The sequence below is a fragment of the Eucyclogobius newberryi genome, unplaced genomic scaffold (genome assembly GCF_026437365.1).
Source record: "Eucyclogobius newberryi isolate DKJ021-1_F unplaced genomic scaffold, fEucNew1.0.hap1 SCAF_11, whole genome shotgun sequence".
Classification (NCBI taxonomy): domain Eukaryota; kingdom Metazoa; phylum Chordata; class Actinopteri; order Gobiiformes; family Gobiidae; genus Eucyclogobius; species Eucyclogobius newberryi.
Genome location: NW_027315735.1, coordinates 24,966,464 through 24,986,453, shown reverse-complemented (window position 1 = coordinate 24,986,453; position 19,990 = coordinate 24,966,464). Strand labels below are relative to the sequence as shown.

Here is a 19,990-nt window from a genome sequence, read left to right as displayed (position 1 = left end):
TCCAAGAATTTTTTTTATAAATACTCGCTAAAAGAGCAGTTCTGTTCAAACCTTAAACAAATCCTAGCATTCCGCTTTCGTGAAACTGAATTTTACAACAACCGAGAAAGGGAGGAGAAAGGAGGATACGTACTGCAGTTCACAGGTGAATACTGACACCAAGAGTTTTTTTAAAGGAATAGCAAGTCTTAATACTCTTCTGAATAACAAAACCGTTGCATTTCTAAAATCGTATTTACATAACCTGTTTTGTATAAAATAAATAAACACACTAATATATCGCCTAATGGTAAAATCTGAAAAACTCAAGAGTTTGTTTAAATACTTTTAGTGTGTGTTCAGATGTAACCTTAAATCATGTGGTGAAAACAACACACAAATAAAGAAGACAAACAAAAAATACCTCAAAACGCTTACACTTCTCAGCACCATGGACAGAGCCTAATATATGCAGATTTTTTCAAGACAACTCGCTTAAAGTCTGTTTTTTCTAATCATTACTTGGTTTGGTGGGATAGCACCTGTGGTACATATTTATCATAGTTTTACTTCTTTAAGTTGGAGCTTGTGAAGAATATTTGAAAAATCTAAGTTTAAAATTACAGGAAGTAGAGAAGTTCTAAAACAGAATCCCTCCATCTCAATAATATGTGACGTGTCACTGAAAACACAGATACACTTTGCACTGAAGTGATACATTTTTGACAGTAAAAACGGTCATTAAAAAAATAAATAAAGACGTTACATGGTATTATTGTTTGACAAATCATCACTTGTATGATTTATATGAATTTTGGCTCTTGTTTACACCAAGGTTGCTAAGTAACAGATGTGGAATTACCTCTAGCTATGTCATATTTGCTGCTCTTGTCTAACCCGGATGAACAAAGTGGAAGTCAAAATGGGGAAAAATAGGGAAATGTTTGGTGAAATCTGAAACATAATTGTTTTTTACTACATTAAGGTCAAATGTGTAGTTTAAACTATCAAATAGACTTTAACTCAATACATTTAAATCTGTGAAGACCATAATTCATTGAAGTGTGGGAAATAAAACCTTTTTAGGAACATATTCTGGTAAGAATCATTTAAAACATTTTTTTTTTTTTAGACAAAGTTGAGTTCAACTTATATTGTGATATTTAAATGTGAAGTTACCATCCTTTTTGAAATAAATTTGATCCTGACTTTGCAGAATTAAAAATTCCATGAGTTTCGTTTTTTTCCTAATTATTGTTATTAATTGTGTTCCTACCTCAGGAGAGACGTCACAATCTCCAAAGACGTCAGAAAAGTCAGTGGGGCTTTTCCTCAGTGTCTGATCAGCAGGCAGCGTGTTGTCATTGTAGGACGAGACAAACTTAAAGTCACTTGTCCTGGATCCAGTTGTCATGTATCCATCATAGTTGTAAGTGCTGCGTAAAGTTCCTGTGCCGTCAACATCTGCATAATTAGGAGGCAGATAACCACTGGGGATTGCAACTGCTCCATCAAACAACAGTCTGGGCTTCCTCCTGCGACAGAACCTCACACCCAGGACAATAATAATGAAGGTGAGGAAAAATGTAGACACTGACACCAGTGCAATGATCAGATAGGATGTCAGCTTTGAGTCCCTCTCATCATAAGAAATGTCCTTGAGTTCAGGCACTTCAGCCAAGTTATCAGAGATCAGTAAATACATGGAGCAGGTGGCAGAGAGAGGAGGCTGTCCGTTATCCTTCACTGCCACAAAAAGGTTCTGTTTCATGCTGTCAGATTGAGAGATGTCCCGCTGGGTCCTGATCTCTCCACTGTGAAGACCAATAGTAAAAAGTCCAGCTTCAGTGGATTTGACTATGTGATAGGACAGCCAGGCGTTCTGTCCAGAGTCTGCGTCCACTGCTATCACTTTGGACACCAGAGAGCCTGCATGTGCAGCTTTAGGGACCAGTTCAGTCATGAAGGAGTTTCCCTCCGGGGTGGGGTACAGTATTTGAGGAGAGTTGTCATTCACATCAGATAGAAACACATTGACTGTCACGTTGCTGCTGAGTGGAGGAGACCCATTGTCTCTGGCCATCACCTGGACTTTAAAACTCCTGAAGTGTTCATAATCAAAAGCCCTCACAGCATGGATCACTCCTGTGTCTCCATTAACAGATACATAAGAGGACACTGGGGCCCCATTCACCTCACCAGGTAACAGAGAATAAACCACTGTCCCGTTTTGTCTCCAGTCTGGGTCTCGAGCAGCAACAGAACATAAAGTGGAGCCAGGTTTGTTGTTTTCAGTCACATGTGCGCTGTAGGACTGCTCCTCAAACACAGGAGGGTTGTCATTGATGTCAGCTACAGTTAAGTGGACAGTTTTAGAAGAGGAGAGAGGTGGAGAGCCCTCGTCAGTGGCAGTGATTGTAATGTTGTAATCAGACACTAGCTCACGGTCCAGCTGTTCTGTGGTCACTAGAGAATAATAGTTTTTAATGGAAGGTACTAACTTGAAAGGGACTCCAGTCTGAAGGGAGCAGCGGACCTGTCTGTTGTTCTCTGAGTCTCTGTCCTGAACATTAATGATGCCCACCTCTGTACCAGGTGACATATTCTCAGGGATCTGATTGGTCAGTGATTTTAGAAATATAACAGGAGCATTGTCATTCATGTCTACAATTTCTATAAATAAAGTTGCATAAGATGCAAGTCCTGGTCCATCCTTAGCACTAACTTGAATTTCATATGAGGACTCTTTTTCATAATCTATAGATTTTGCAACTCTAACTTCTCCAGTGGAGGGATTTAAAGTGAATATTTGGTTGTCATCTGAAGGGTGGTCAATTTCATAAATAATTTCACTGTTTACTCCTTCATCTGCATCAGTCGCAGTCACTGTAATAACCAGTGTATCTGGAGCAGAGTTTTCTGGAAGACTCGCTTTATACACAGTCTGACTAAACACTGGCGCATTATCATTAGCGTCAAGAACAGTGACATGGATGACGACTGTGCCTGATCTCTGAGGAGAGCCGCCATCAAACGCAGTCAACACAAGCGTGATCTCGTTATTATCCTCTCTGTCTAACTCTTTGTCCAAAACTAATTCACTGTATTTTCGACCACTGCCCTTTCTTTTTACCTCTAAAGCAAAGTGCTTGTTCTCTTGCAGGGCGTAACCCTGAACACTATTTTCACCTATGTCTCCATCGAATGCTTCATCTAATGGATAACGTGCACCTTTTACAGCCAATTCGCTGATTTCAAATTTAAGCGTGCTCGCCTTAAATTGTGGCGCGTTGTCGTTTATGTCTTGGACGCGGATCATAAAGCGATGCAGCTCTAAGGGGTTTTCCAGCACGAGCCCCTGTTTCAGAATACATGAAGTCTTCTTCGCACAAAGGCCCTCTCTGTCAATCCTCTCCTGAACAACCAGCTCTCCCGTGTTGAGGTTCACGCTGCAGTACTGGACGCCGCTGTCCTCGGAGTCAACGCGCGCCCTGCGCGCAGACAATCTGCCCAAATCAAGTCCAATATCCTTAGCGATATTTCCAATCACGGATCCACGTTTCATCTCCTCTGGAACAGAGTAACTTACGTCTCCACTGATGGGATGAAATGCAAAAATAATAAATCCCAAAGTGCATGATATGGCAAATCTGCCGTTAGCCATAATGCACTGATTAGAATTGTTATAAAGTTAAGCAAAACAAGCCGTCCATGGAATATTTTACTATATCATTCACTCTCCTGCCTCAGTATAACAGAATATTTTACAACAACGACAAAGAAGGGCGGAGAAAGGACGTGGTGCGGTTCACTGGTGAATACTGACACTTAGAGTCTATTTAAAGGAACAGCAAGACGCTTTAAATTTCAATAGTTGCATTTTTCATTCATTCAGCCTGGGTATTAAAAATGTTAATTTGACATTGCCGTAATTAAATACATAATATGAACATTGTAATAACTGTTTAAGTTAAATCAGGCAAATATTCAGGTGGTTGAGGACTGTATGATGCAAATGTTTAGTCCAATCTGTATCAAAAAGATGAGTAGATGTGATTTCTCGTAATTACATTGTGTTTGATATTTTTTTCAACGTGTCAACAATGACACAAAATATCTAGAAAACCGAACAGTAAAATAATATCCAACAATCTGTACCAGACAAAAACAGGGATTTTTTTTTTTTTTTTTTGTAAATCAATTTTTATAAGTATAATTCAAAGCATTTCTGTTATATGTGTTTATATATTTATACATGAAAATAACTCAATGAGAGAAATGCTCTTTTACAGTCGTACTCTGTTGATTACAAAACAGGTACCAGAATATCTAAAATGTCAATGAAACATTCAATAAAATAAATGTATATAAAAATTATGTTTAATCTCATAATTTAAAATGAGTTAGGTTTAACAGTGGCACGGTAGATATACTTTTGCAAGTGCTTTGAATTTATTAAAATGCATACAATCATTCAATTTAGAAATAAAACAATCTGAGTTTTATTCCATAAGCTGGGAGCAAAGTTCCTGAAAGCCCTTTTTCCTCAGTCGGTATTGATTTTGAAACACTTTGAAATAAGAATGTCCTGTGATCTTAACCGACCAATATCTGATCTGATGTTCAGCAAACATGTTAAATAATCAAGCACAAATCCTAATGAGATCCTTATGAATAAACTAAAGGCAGTGCTATTCTCATCTCACAACCAATGATTGCCATTTAGAGTATAATTCATAGTGGTGAGTTCTGTTTCCTTCTAAATGTAAATACTACACAGTGCCCAGGTCCAAGTAGAAAATTAATAATAGAAAGATTTGGAACCTTGTATTAAAAAGCATAGGACACACAGAAGAAGCAGAATTACCTCTAAACTATAGCTACACATTTCAGCACCTCGGACAGAGCTGAAGGTTTGCTGAATTTGGCAGAAAACTTACCCTAAGTAAAAACCTAAATCATTAAAGACTTGAATTTGTAAACTTCAGTATCATAACAATATCAAAAATAAAAGGGGAACAAAGACTTTTTCTAAACTTGACAACCATAATTACACTATATGTAAACCATATAACATAAAAACACAATGATTAAAGATGCAGCCAGAGAAGCCAAGGTCTAAGTCATTTTCTCTCAATAACAAATAAATTTGAATTATAAAATTAGCTGTTAAACCAGTGAAGAAGAAAATATAGCAAATAGAGAAATTAAATTACACTTCTTGGCTGTGCTTTACAAAACATTCAATATATTTCCAATGTATTTTTTTGAGGGAAAAACAGTTGCAGTTATGCTCCGGTATATCCAGCACTGCGCAAATGTAGCCACGGCCATACTCACTTTCTGAACCATTCACTTGCTGCTCATTTACAATATATTAGGGTAATACTGTACAACATGTAAAGTTAGTCACTAGTTTAACCAAAATGCCCTTGACACTGAAAAACAAAGATATTTCCTCTTTCCTGGCCTTTTAAAGCTGCTCCAAAACATCTGTCCGATCAGACTGAGTGTATCATAAACTACTCAAGAGAACATCACAAAAAAAAAGAAATTGTACTATCGGTATATACTTTCATAAAGAAAACCGAAATATTATTTATTTTCATATTTTAGAATTTTGAAACACCAATACAATTGTACGTTCACACAAATATTGTCTAATACATTTAGTTTTTAAGTTGCATCTACTGAATAACCTGAAGAGTCTGACTTAATAGAACATAACAAAACAACAAAATAATTTTAAAAAGAATTGAAGTAAAAGCATATTTTTTGTAAGATCTAAAAAGGGTACAGTTTGTGTAAGAAAAGTAATATTCAAAACTAAGAATGATAAACTCATTTCTGCTTAATGTGTTCCTACCTCAGGAGAGACATCACAATCTCCAAAGACGTCAGAAAAGTCAGTGGGGCTTTTCCTCAGTGTCTGATCTGCAGGCAGCGTGTTGTCATTGTAGGACGAGACAAACTTAAAGTCACTTGTCCTGGATCCAGTTGTCATGTATCCATCATAGTTGTAAGTGCTGCGTAAAGTTCCTGTGCCGTCAACATCTGCATAATTAGGAGGCAGATAACCACTGGGGATTGCAACTGCTCCATCAAACAACAGTCTGGGCTTCCTCCTGCGACAGAACCTCACACCCAGGACAATAATAATGAAGGTGAGGAAAAATGTAGACACTGACACCAGTGCAATGATCAGATAGGATGTCAGCTTTGAGTCCCTCTCATCATAAGAAATGTCTTTGAGTTCAGGCACTTCAGCCAAGTTATCAGAGATCAGTAAATACATGGAGCAGGTGGCAGAGAGAGGAGGCTGTCCGTTATCCTTCACTGACACAATAAGGTTCTGTTTCATGCTGTCAGATTCAGAGATGTCCCGCAGGGTCCTGATCTCTCCACTGTGAAGACCAATAGTAAAAAGTCCAGCATCAGTGGATTTGACTATGTGATAGGACAGCCAGGCGTTCTGTCCAGAGTCTGCGTCCACTGCTATCACTTTGGACACCAGAGAGCCTGCATGTGCAGCTTTAGGGACCAGTTCAGTCATGAAGGAGTTCCCCTCCGGGGTGGGGTAGAGTATTTGAGGAGAGTTGTCATTCACATCAGATATAAACACATTGACTGTCACGTTGCTGCTGAGTGGAGGAGACCCATTGTCTCTGGCCATCACCTGGACTTTAAAACTCCTGAAGTGTTCATAATCAAAAGCCCTCACAGCATGGATCACTCCTGTGTCTCCATTAAGAGATACATAAGAGGACACTGGGGCCCCATTCACCTCACCAGGTAACAGAGAATAAACCACTGTCCCGTTTTGTCTCCAGTCTGGATCTCTAGCAGCAACAGAACATAAAGTGGAGCCAGGTTTGTTGTTTTCAGTCACATGTGCGCTGTAGGACTGCTCCTCAAACACAGGAGGGTTGTCATTGATGTCAGCTACAGTTAAGTGGACAGTTTTAGAAGAGGACAGAGGTGGAGAGCCCTCGTCAGTGGCAGTGATTGTAATGTTGTAATCAGACACTAGCTCACGGTCCAGCTGTTCTGTGGTCACTAGAGAATAATAGTTTTTAATGGAAGGTACTAACTTGAAAGGGACTCCAGTCTGAAGGGAGCAGCGGACCTGTCTGTTGTTCTCTGAGTCTCTGTCCTGAACATTAAAGATGCCCACCTCTGTACCAGGGGGACTATTTTCTGCTATTGTATCTGATAAGGATTTTAAACTGACCACAGGGGCATTGTCATTGACATCTGTAACTGATAAGTCTACCATGGCATAAGATGACAGTCCTAATCCATCTTTTGCTTTAACGCGTATTTCAAATGAGGTGGTGGCTTCAAAGTCAATGTTTCCAATTACTCTTATTTCTCCTGTTTTAGAATTTATATTAAACATATTTTTGACATCTTCAGTAACATGTCCAAAATCATAACTCACGTCACCGTTGACCCCTTCATCTGCATCAGTCGCAGTAATAGTCAGCACTACAGTATCTAGAGGGGAGTTTTCAGGCAGACTGGCTTTATACACGGCCTGGCTAAACACAGGGGCGTTATCATTAGCGTCTAACACAGTGACGTGAATGGCTACTGTCCCTGATCTCTGTGGAGACCCGCCATCAAAAGCTGTCAAAACCAAATCTATTTGCTGCTCTTTTTCACGATCTAATTCTTTATCAAGCACCAGCTCAATTGTATTTCCTGTAATTACTAAAACAAAATTATCATTCTTATCAAGACTGTATTGTTGGACTGAATTCTGCCCCACGTCCGCATCTTGCGCTTCCTCTAACACAAAGCGAGCACCTTTGTCTGCAGATTCACGTATTTCAAGCTCAACTGTTTCATCATTGAATTGCGGTGAATTATCATTAATATCTTGTATGTGGAGGTGTATACGACGAAGCTCAAGTGGATTCTCCAGAACTAGCTCTTGCTTCAGAATGCAGGACGTTCTTTTCGCACAAAGCCCTTCTCGGTCAATTCTACCAGCGACGAACAGTTCTCCATTTTTCAAGTTCAGTTCACAAAACCGCTCATCCGTGCCCTCGGTGTCAATGCGGGCTTTTCTATGGCTTAAAGCACCTTTCTGCAAACCCAGATCCTTCACTATATCTCCGAGTACCGCTCCTCTTTTCAACTCCTCGGGAAGCGTGTAGCTCACGTCGCCCTGCGTCCAATCCATCCAGATGAAAAACAAGTAGAATCCCAGTCGCGAAAACAACCACATTTTAAAATCCACCACGGAGAGTTTTTAAAGGAAAAACCCGCAGCAGTTAATAGAAGGGTCTACAAGTCTCTTAGGGCTAAACCACTACAAGGCAATATATAAAGATGCCCAAGCTCAACAAGATTTCGACTGGTCTAGAGCGACACCACGAGGTAAAGGAAAGTGGAACGTAAAACAATTATCAGTCATATTCCGCTAACATTGTCAATGTCCTATAATAGAGCCTCTTTGCCTTTGTAAAATATAGAGCATAATTCATCTAGTAAAACAACAAACAAATGAACTATTTAGAATCGTTTACTTGAGCGCGGTATGGGAGGAATGAAACATGCGTCAATGGCCGAGAAGCCAAGGCAAACGACAGTAATAGACCAATATCTACATAGCAGTTCAAACAACTTTGAGTGAGATATAAAAGGGGTGAAGTAGCCGATGTTTTGTTTAAAACAGAGTGAGCAGGATTTGACTTTAAAGGCCTCCATTGTTTGTGTAATTTATAGGCTTGAATAGAATAAAAATAATAATGTGGATGTGAAGAGTTCATTTGCTAAATCTGAACTCTCTTTTTTAAAATTGTGTATCAAAGTTTTTTTTTTCTTCAAGATATTAATAATAGTATAGTTGATGGATTCAGCACACTCTGAGATGGAATCATATATTGATTGCGCTAGATTCAACTTTTGAAAACACTGTCAGAAAAAGGGTACATTATAAATCTTAGACATTGTGTTTAATGGCACTTATCCGTTTTTTTTAAAATAAACTCTTCATACATTTCGTGGCCTAATTATTCTACATTTAAAAACAATCTATAGCTCTGATCTGTTCTTTGTTAACAATTTCATAACGCACGTTTTAGTTTTAATCTCACGATTAAACTTTCCCATTTGGTTTAATCAGCATATTACGTTTGACTTTCTATAAAAAGTAGCTTATTTAATTAAAAACACAAGTACATTTTTTTAAAACAACTTTACGAGCTCTTTTGTTCATGCTTTTAAATTCATTTTTTTCCTGCACATTCATTATAGTATATGATATAAAACAACTTTTGCAGGCAGTTTTTGGCATAGATTGATCCATTAAAAAAGAAAAACGGCTGTGACAAATATATAATGAAAAAATCAAAAAAATCTGGTAATTCCACTTTTATGCACTAAAAATCCTGTTGGGAATATTAGGAACAATATTGAATACAATTGTATTGTCAGCAAATAATGCCGTTTTTTTTTATGTCAATTATGTTTTTAAGTATTAATTTCATATTTAAGGGATTCATTTTTAAACATGTTTTAACTTAGAAAAAAATTCAGCTGAAATTGTTTTTATGAAAACACAAGTATATATATATATATATATATATATATATATATATATATATATATATATATATATATATATATTAATACAAAAAGGTTGTCATATTACCATTTAACCAAATGCACCATAAACTGCAATCATAAGATTTGGTTCATGTGGTTAACCTATGACCAAAGCACAGTAAATGTGAAATCAAATGTTGGTTATTGCATCCACAAATGGCTTTAGTTAAATCAACTGCTTTGTGTGGTCCTAAAGGAAACCCTTTGCACTCCAGCTTCCTCAAAGCCTCATTTTACAACAACTGATGAAGAAGGGTGGAGAAAGGACTGCTGCAGCTCACTGGTCAATACTGACACCAAGAGTGTATGCACAGGAACAGCAAGACTTTTGTGTCACAAAAACATTGAATTTCGAAAACTGCTACGATAACTGTAAAATAAATCTTTTGCATAATTAAGAGAAAAGCAATTCATATTCATATTATATCACAGCAGCACAGAGCCACCTTGATCTGAGTTTATTATTTTAATAAACATGTTAACGTCTACTAATTGTGTCCATGCAAGTGTAAATATCTCCTAGTGAAAAAATATGATAAATCCAAGAGTTTATCAAAACATTTACTCGGTGTACCTGTCCCACTGAACTTTTTGATTACATATTTTTTAGCCTAAATCACCATTTCATGTTTATATATCAACATATATGTGTTTATATTGCCATCTTTGGATGTCAGTGACAGAGGAAATGACAAATGATTGCACCACAGTAGGGGACTGTGTCTGTCGTTTCTGTTTCTCGTGTTGAGTATTTAACTCAAATAATTGCATTGCATTTCTTTTGCATGTATTTTATAATATGCAACAATGTCAAGAAGTCTCACTGACTCATTAAAAGTAGAGGATTGAGGGAAGTAAAAGGAGAGGGGAAGATACTCTATATTGTGTACAAATGCACTGATGCACGGGCAAATAAACTCTTAAATAGTTCAGTTGATATAAGACTTAAAATACTGATCATAAAATAAATGTTTAACATGTTTCAATAATTCTAAAATATCAATATTAAGACAAAATATTCACGGATCAAATTTTGAATAACTCAAAGAATGCTTAATACAAGGTGAAGTTATTGTTTTTGTATCAACAATTCTATGTTCAATTTTAATTTCAGCTCAATGCATGCAGAGCACAAGTGAAATACATAAAACATAAAAGGCACATGTGGACATTTGGGATACAGTTGGGGATCAAATCAAATAATCAGAAGCCCAATAAAAAATACATTGACAGTAATACAATGACAGTGTGTTGATAAGATGCTGTGTTGCTTTCTTGTTCAGAAAAGCTAAAACAAACATTTCATAATGATGAAAATGAATTAATTGCAGTTTGTCATAATGTATTTGACCTCATTTTCTATCTCAGAAGACTCATCACGATCAGTGTTTTAGCAAGTGTCTAAACACATCCAATCAAGACTTTTCCAACAAGAATTGTGCCAGAAACATCAAAACATAGTTCAGTTTTACTTTTTTTTTTTACTCTAAAGTCAGGGTGCGACAGCTTTAAAAGATCGGTCTTGGGTGTTAAAACAAGTTTGAGGACCATCAACAAATTCTGCCCAGAGGACCTGAAGCTCCTGGATGAGCAGTAGCATTTGATAAGGTCAGTTGTATACACGGCTGCCTGCCATTTAGTGCCCAAAATGGTGAAAACCAAGATTTTGAAATGCACCCAATAAAAAGCAGGGAGCCAATGAATAATTTTTTTATGTTTATGTGGGCTCCCCTGTTAGTACGAGTCAGGAGCCTTGCAGCTGAATTTTGGACATACTGCAGATGAGCCAATAATGCCTTCTCGCCCTCCGCAGGTGGTCACGTCCCTTTTTCTAAGCTCGGATCCTCTACCAGAGGCCTGGGATCTTGAGAGTTCTTGTGCAGTATCTTTGTTGTTCCTAGCACTGCACTTTTCTGAACTGAGATGTCTGATGTTTTTCCAGGGATCTGCTGTAGCCACTCCTCCAGTTTGGGGGTCAATGCCCCGAGTGCTCCTGTGACCATGTGCACCACTTTCATGTGCACCACTTTCGCCTTCACCTTCCTTCTCCAGCTCCTCTCTAAAGCCCTTAGTGTTTCTACAGTTTCTCGTGTTCCTTTTTCCTGATGTTGCAATCACTTGTATTGCCACGTCAACCACACTTTCCTCTGCTGTTTATCCACCACCACGATGTCTGGTGGTCTCCTGCTGCTGTCAGACTTTATAACAAACACTGCTAGCCCTGAACACGTGCAATACTGACTTAAACAAGTGCAATACCGTCACATTCATGTGCATATAACTGATGTAAATAAAGTGTTTATTTTACCATTATTATTAGTATTATTTTTTCTTAAGCTAGCTTTTTTATTTTTATTTTATTTTATCTTTATTTTCCCCCTCCTTATTAAGAAATGAGAGGTTCTGTCAATAGGAGTGGTTGGAGTCGTTGTTATAAAAGTTCTTCTATTAAGAGTGTTTTTTTAAACTTCCTATAAGTTATCTGTCCTTTTCCTCTGTATCTACCTGCGTTGCAACAATGAAATTTCCCCATGTGTGGACAATAAAGGAATATCTTATCTTTGCCATTACCATTCTGTCAGTCTGTATCTGAAAGTCATTATAGGTCGGTCATTCTCTACCACCTTTGAGGGTGTTTCCCTCTTTGACCTTAGGGTTTCCAGTCCATTCTCCGCACTTATGTTCTTGTAAACTATGCCAGCCATTTGCTCATGGCGCTCGAGCCGAAGGGAGTGATACAGACTTTCCAAACACTCTGATGGGTACCGATCTATGATGACAAATACTCCAGTCAAGTCTGAATGAGTGTCACACTCCACACACAGACACAAGATGCATTTGAGCTGCAGAAAAAGCTAAAAGTAATAAAATAGTAATAAATCACCCTTCCCATTTAAGGCACAGAGTGCCCTCAATGTCTTCATTATTATCATGAATAAATTTATGAGATAAACATTATCATGATAAAATATATACAATAAACATTTTCCTACCTCAGGAGAGACATCACAATCTCCAAAGACGTCAGAAAAGTCAGTGGGGCTTTTCCTCAGTGTCTGATCTGCAGGCAGCGTGTTGTCATTGTAGGACGAGACAAACTTAAAGTCACTTGTCCTGGATCCAGTTGTCATGTATCCATCATAGTTGTAAGTGCTGCGTAAAGTTCCTGTGCCGTCAACATCTGCATAATTAGGAGGCAGATAACCACTGGGGATTGCAACTGCTCCATCAAACAACAGTCTGGGCTTCCTCCTGCGACAGAACCTCACACCCAGGACAATAATAATGAAGGTGAGGAAAAATGTAGACACTGACACCAGAGCAATGATCAGATAGGATGTCAGCTTTGAGTCCCTCTCATCATAAGAAATGTCTTTGAGTTCAGGCACTTCAGCCAAGTTATCAGAGATCAGTAAATACATGGAGCAGGTGGCAGAGAGAGGAGGCTGTCCGTTATCCTTCACTGCCACAATAAGGTTCTGTTTCATGCTGTCAGATTCAGAGATGTCCCGCTGGGTCCTGATCTCTCCACTGTGAAGACCAATAGTAAAAAGTCCAGCATCAGTGGATTTGACTATGTGATAGGACAGCCAGGCGTTCTGTCCAGAGTCTGAGTCCACTGCTATCACTTTGGACACCAGAGAGCCTGCATGTGCAGCTTTAGGGACCAGTTCAGTCATGAAGGAGTTCCCCTCCGGGGTGGGGTACAGTATTTGAGGAGAGTTGTCATTCACATCAGATATAAACACATTGACTGTCACGTTGCTGCTGAGTGGAGGAGACCCATTGTCTCTGGCCATCACCTGGACTTTAAAACTCCTGAAGTGTTCATAATCAAAAGCCCTCACAGCATGGATCACTCCTGTGTCTCCATTAACAGATACATAAGAGGACACTGGGGCCCCATTCACCTCACCAGGTAACAGAGAATAAACCACTGTCCCGTTTTGTCTCCAGTCTGGGTCTCGAGCAGCAACAGAACATAAAGTGGAGCCAGGTTTGTTGTTTTCAGTCACATGTGCGCTGTAGGACTGCTCCTCAAACACAGGAGGGTTGTCATTGATGTCAGCTACAGTTAAGTGGACAGTTTTAGAAGAGGAGAGAGGTGGAGAGCCCTCGTCAGTGGCAGTGATTGTAATGTTGTAATCAGACACTAGCTCACGGTCCAGCTGTTCTGTGGTCACTAGAGAATAATAGTTTTTAATGGAAGGTACTAACTTGAAAGGGACTCCAGTCTGAAGGGAGCAGCGGACCTGTCTGTTGTTCTCTGAGTCTCTGTCCTGAACATTAATGATGCCCACCTCTGTACCAGGTGACACATTCTCAGGGATCTGATTGGTCAGTGACTTTAAGTTAATGATAGGAGCATTATCATTAACATCAGTGACATCAATTATTAAAGTTGCATATGAGACCAAACCAAATCCATCTTTTGCACTGATTTGCATTTCATAGGAAGACATTTTTTCATGATCAACATTACCTTTCACTCTGACCTCTCCATTTTCAGCATTAATAGAAAACATATAACTGCTTTCACTGGACTTCTGGTAAAAATCGTAAGTTATTTCACTATTTATTCCCTCGTCAGCATCAGTCGCAGTCACTGTAATAACCAATGTATCTGGAGGAGAGTTTTCTGGAAGACTCGCTTTATACACAGTCTGACTAAACACTGGCGCATTATCATTAGCGTCAAGAACAGTGACATGGATGACGACTGTGCCTGATCTCTGAGGAGAGCCGCCATCAAACGCAGTCAACACAAGCGTGATCTCGTTATTATCCTCTCTGTCTAATTCTTTGTCCAAAATCAACTCGCAATATTTTCGTCCTGCAGTGTTTGAATTAATGTTGAGTTTGAAGTTGTCATTTTGCTGAAGGGTGTAGCCCTGTACAGCGTTTTCTCCTATGTCTCCGTCATGCGCTTCGCCGAGTGCAAACCGGGCCCCTTTACCAGTGGATTCTTGGATTTCAAACTTAAATAAATCCTCACTGAATTCCGGCGCGTTGTCGTTTATGTCTTGGACGCGGATCGAAAAGCGATGCAGCTCTAAGGGGTTTTCCAGCACGAGCTCCTGTTTCAGAATACATGAAGTCTTCTTCGCACAAAGGCCCTCTCTGTCAATCCTCTCCTGAACAACCAGCTCTCCCGTGTTGAGGTTCACGCTGCAGTACTGGACGCCGCTGTCCTCGGAGTCAACGCGCGCCCTGCGCGCAGACAATCTGCCCAAATCAAGTCCAATATCCTTAGCGATATTTCCAATCACGGATCCACGTTTCATCTCCTCTGGAATAGAATAACTCACGTCTCCAGTGATGGGATGAAAGGCAAAAATAATAAACCATAGAGTGGAAGATATGGAGAATCTACTGTTGGCCATTGTGTACCTTAACGAAACCCTAACACTCTGGCTTTCGTAAAACTGAATGTTACTAGAGCTGAGAAAGGGAGGAGAAAAGACGTGGTGCGGTTCACTGGTGAATACTGACACCAAGAGTTTGTTTGAAGGAACAGCAAGACTCGACAGTCTTTCTTTTGAATTACCGTTACATTTCTACGTTTAAGTGTAAATCATCTGTTTTGTATAAATTAAGTAAACGGACTAACGCACAAAAATAATAGTTTTGTGTTCATATTTTTTCATGGTCATAAAGAATAAGAAAAGCTTTCAGCAGCCTTGATCTTTCTGGATCTGATTTGACGAAATTATCAAACCCTTTGAATTAAGTACATGGTGCACAAAGTACAAATATCTCCTATAGGTAAAATCAGAAAATGACAAGAATTTTTTCTTAATACTTACAGTGTGTGTATTCACCTAAACTGGCCAAATATATCACCAATTTTACATTATAATATCATATGTATGTTTTTTATTGCCATCTTTGGATGTCAGTGACACATGAAATTGCAAGTTACTGCAGCTGGACAGCAGGAGTGTGTGCCTGTTTCTCTTTTTCTAATGTTCAGTATTGAAATAGTTTGATCAGTTCATCTGTTTTGCGTTTATTTTTTTCAATATACAACAATGCCAAGAAAGTGTATGTTAAATTCTCACTGACTCAGAGATAACAGAGAATGGAATGAGAACAAAGGGAGGAAAAAGAACCAATGGCTTGTGTACCAATGCTTAAAAATGCACTGATGCATAAGCTACAACTTGAGATAAAAAAATAAAAATAGATAGATAATAATAATACAAATAAGAATAATAATAAGAATAATAAGAATAATAATAGCAATAGTGATATTAATTAAACATATGTGCATGCTTTCTTGCAATTACCACGTTTTAGTCATTCTAAAATATAGATTTTCAGATAACATATTCCTATAGAAAACATTGAATAAATTGATGTTTTCCGACAATCCTCAATACAGTGGGATCATTGTTTGTATAAAAAAATTTCATGTTCAATTTTTAATTCACCCCAATGCATGTAGAGCACATGTAAAATCTGTAACATATAAAAGCATTTGGTAAAGGTGATTAACATTATTAAAAGGATGTTACAATTTGGAATCAAATTAAATGATCAAAAGAACAATCAAAACACAAAAATGAATAATTGACAGTGTTGAAACAATCCTGTTTCACTTTCATGTCCGGTAGAACCTAAACTGAAAATGTTGATAACAATGAAATGCAAATTAGGAAAACGATGTTGTTTTGGGGGAGGTTTGCTGATAAACAAACATGGACGATGATATCCAAGAAAGATAAATTTTTCCAAACCTTCATGTTTTGCAGCCTTTACATGATAAAACGTTATCCATTTAAATGACTCAAGATGGATCCTTAAATCATGTGGTGAAAACAACACATAAATAAAGGAGACAAGGAAAAAAATACCTCAAAACTTTTATACTTCTCAGCACCATGGACAGAGCCTAATATATGCAACTTTTTGCAAGACAACTCACTTAAAGTCTGTTTATTCTAATCATTACTTAGTTTGGTGGGATAGCACCTGTGGTAAATATTTATCATAGTTTTACTACTTTAAGTTGGAGCTTGTGAAGAATATTTGAAAAATCTAAGTTTAAAATTACAGGAAGTAGAGACAAGTTCTAACACAGAATCCCTCCATCTCAATAATATGTGACGTGCCACTGAAAACACAGATAAACTTTACACTGAACTGATACATTTCTGACCGTTTAAACGGTCATTAGAAAAATGGATAAAGATGTTACATGGTATTATTGTTTGACAAATTATAACTTCCATCCATCCATCTTCTGCCGCTTTATCCGGGGCCGGGTCGTGGGGGCAGCAGTCTGAGCAGGGACTCCCAGACTTCCTCCTCCCCAGACACTTCCTCTAACTCCTCCGGGGGGATCCCGAGGCGTTCCCAGGCCAGCCGAGAGACATAATCTCTCCAGCGTGTCCTGGGTCTTCCCCGGGGCCTCTTCCCGGTGGGACATGCCTGAAACACCTCCCAAGGGAGGCGCCCAGGAGGCATCCGGAACAGATGCCCGAGCCACCTCAGCTGGCTCCTCTCGACGTGGAGGAGCAGCGGCTCTACTCTGAGCTCCCCCCGTGTGGCCGAGCTCCTCACCTTATCTCTAAGGGAGCGCCCAGCCACACAGCGGAGGAAACTCATTTCGACCGCTTGTATCCGCGATCTTGTTCTTTCGGTCACTACCCAAAGCTCATGACCATAGGTGAGGGTAGGAACATAGACCGACCGGTAAATAGAGAGCTTTGCCTTTCGGCTCAGCTCCCTCTTTACCACAACGGTCCGATGCAGCGACTGCATCACTGCAGCCGCTGCACCGATCCGCCTGTCGATCTCACGCTCCATCCTTCCCTCACTCGTGAACAAGACCCCGAGATACTTGAACTCCTCCACTTGGGGCAAGGACTCCCCACCCACCTGAAGAGGGCAAGCCACCTTTTTCCGGTTGAGAACCATGGCCTCGGATTTGGAGGTGCTGATTCTCATCCCAGGCGCTTCACACTCGGCTGCAAACCATCCCAGTGCATGTTGCAGGTCCGGGTTTGATGGAGCCATCAGAACAACATCGTCTGCAAACAGCAGAGATGAGATCCTGTGGTCCCCAAACCGGACACCCTCCGACCCCTGACTGCGCCTAGAAATTCTGTCCATAAAAACTATGAACAGAACCGGTGACAAAGGGCAGCCCTGGCGGAGTCCAACATGCACTGGGTCCAGGTCTGACTTACTGCCGGCAATGCAAACACAGCTCCTGCTCCGGTCATACAGAACCTCACACCCAGGACAATAATAATGAAGGTGAGGAAAAATGTAGACACTGACACCAGTGCAATGATCAGATAGGATGTCAGCTTTGAGTCCCTCTCATCATAAGACATGTCCTTGAGTTCAGGCACCTCAGCCAAGTTATCAGAGATCAGTAAATACATGGAGCAGGTGGCAGAGAGAGGAGGCTGTCCGTTATCCTTCACTGCCACAATAAGGTTCTGTTTCATGCTGTCAGATTCAGAGATGTCCCGCTGGGTCCTGATCTCTCCACTGTGAAGACCAATAGTAAAAAGTCCAGCATCAGTGGATTTGACTATGTGATAGGACAGCCAGGCGTTCTGTCCAGAGTCTGCGTCCACTGCTATCACTTTGGACACCAGAGAGCCTGCATGTGCAGCTTTAGGGACCAGTTCAGTCATGAAGGAGTTCCCCTCGGGGGTGGGGTACAGTATTTGAGGAGAGTTGTCATTCACATCAGATATAAATACATTGACTGTCACGTTGCTGCTGAGTGGAGGAGACCCATTGTCTCTGGCCATCACCTGGACTTTAAAACTCCTGAAGTGTTCATAATCAAAAGCCCTCACAGCATGGATCACTCCTGTGTCTCCATTAACAGATACATAAGAGGACACTGGGGCCCCATTCACCTCACCAGGTAACAGAGAATAAACCACTGTCCCGTTTTGTCTCCAGTCTGGGTCTCGAGCAGCAACAGAACATAAAGTGGAGCCAGGTTTGTTGTTTTCAGTCACATGTGCGCTGTAGGACTGCTCCTCAAACACAGGAGGGTTGTCATTGATGTCAGCTACAGTTAAGTGGACAGTTTTAGAAGAGGACAGAGGTGGAGAGCCCTCGTCAGTGGCAGTGATTGTAATGTTGTAATCAGACACTAGCTCACGGTCCAGCTGTTCTGTGGTCACTAGAGAATAATAGTTTTTAATGGAAGGTACTAACTTGAAAGGGACTCCTGTCTGAAGGGAGCAGCGGACCTGTCTGTTGTTCTCTGAGTCTCTGTCCTGAACATTAATGAGGCCCACCTCTGTACCAGGTGAAACATTCTCAGGGATATGATTGGTCAATGATTTTAGGTTAATGATAGGAGCATTATCATTAACATCAGTAACATCAATTAGTAATGTTGCATATGAAATCAAACCTAAACCATCTTTAGCACTGATTTGCATTTCATATGATGGCATTTTTTCATAATCAATGTTGCCTTTAACTCTGACCTCTCCTGCTTTGGGATGAATAGAAAACACATCTTTACTTGAAACATGGTCAAACTCATACGTAATCTCTCTATGTATTCCCTCGTCTGGATCAGTCGCAGTCACTGTAATAACCAGTGTATCTGGAGCAGAGTTTTCTGGAAGACTCGCTTTATACACAGTCTGACTAAACACTGGCGCATTATCATTAGCGTCAAGAACAGTGACATGGATGACGACTGTGCCTGATCTCTGAGGAGAGCCGCCATCAAACGCAGTCAACACAAGCGTGATCTCATTATTATCCTCTCTGTCCAACTCTTTGTCTAAGACTAACTCGCAGTATTTTCTTCCTGCAGAGTTTGTTTTAACGTCTAATTTAAAATGGTTGTTCTGCTCCAGGGTGTAGCCCTGCACAGCGTTTTCTCCAATGTCTTCATCGTGGGCTTCTCCAACTGCGAATCGTGCGCCTTTATCAGCTGATTCTCGAATTTCAAATTTAAGCGTCTCCTCCTTAAACATCGGCGCGTTGTCGTTTATGTCTTGAATGCGTAAAATAAACAGATGCAGCTCTAAAAGGTTTTCCAGCACGAGCTCCTGTTTCAAAATACATGAAGTCTTCTTCGCACAAAGGCCCTCTCTGTCAATCCTCTCCTGAACAACCAGCTCTCCCGTGTTGAGGTTCACGCTGCAGTACTGGACGCCGCTGTCCTCGGAGTCAACGCGCGCCCTGCGCGCAGACAATCTGCCCAAATCAAGTCCAATATCCTTAGCGATATTTCCAATCACGGATCCACGTTTCATCTCCTCTGGAACAGAGTAACTCACGTCTCCAGTGATCAGTGGAAAGGCGAAGGAAAGTAACCACAAAACCACCATAAAGATGCGTCGGAAATAGCACATTTTTGTTCAAAGTCTTTATTAAACTAATGCTCCAATTTGCCGTT

The 19,990-nt window shown here is 39.9% G+C and overlaps 4 protein-coding genes across 4 annotated transcripts; all 4 read right to left on the bottom strand.

Annotated features, from left to right (window-relative positions):
- Positions 1 to 45: 45 nt before the first annotated feature.
- LOC140346117 (protocadherin beta-16-like) lies at positions 46 to 3,738 on the bottom strand. Its single transcript, XM_072432329.1, has 2 exons — positions 1,256 to 3,738; positions 46 to 51 (listed from the first exon to the last, which is right to left on the bottom strand). The coding sequence occupies exons 1-2, from the start codon at positions 3,641 to 3,643 to the stop codon at positions 46 to 48; spliced, it is 2,394 nt and encodes a 797-aa protein (XP_072288430.1). The 5' UTR covers positions 3,644 to 3,738.
- A 2,092-nt stretch (positions 3,739 to 5,830) lies between these two features.
- On the bottom strand, positions 5,831 to 8,222 carry LOC140346101 (protocadherin gamma-A4-like). The gene has a single exon (XM_072432328.1). The coding sequence runs from the start codon at positions 8,210 to 8,212 to the stop codon at positions 5,831 to 5,833; it is 2,382 nt and encodes a 793-aa protein (XP_072288429.1). The 5' UTR covers positions 8,213 to 8,222.
- A 1,447-nt stretch (positions 8,223 to 9,669) lies between these two features.
- On the bottom strand, positions 9,670 to 15,149 carry LOC140346085 (protocadherin beta-16-like). The gene is made up of 2 exons (XM_072432327.1): positions 12,588 to 15,149; positions 9,670 to 9,696 (listed from the first exon to the last, which is right to left on the bottom strand). The coding sequence occupies exons 1-2, from the start codon at positions 14,976 to 14,978 to the stop codon at positions 9,670 to 9,672; spliced, it is 2,418 nt and encodes an 805-aa protein (XP_072288428.1). The 5' UTR covers positions 14,979 to 15,149.
- Positions 15,150 to 16,690: 1,541 nt separating this feature from the next.
- On the bottom strand, positions 16,691 to 19,946 carry LOC140346072 (protocadherin gamma-A4-like). The gene is made up of 2 exons (XM_072432324.1): positions 17,790 to 19,946; positions 16,691 to 16,711 (listed from the first exon to the last, which is right to left on the bottom strand). The coding sequence occupies exons 1-2, from the start codon at positions 19,944 to 19,946 to the stop codon at positions 16,691 to 16,693; spliced, it is 2,178 nt and encodes a 725-aa protein (XP_072288425.1).
- Positions 19,947 to 19,990: the final 44 nt, after the last annotated feature.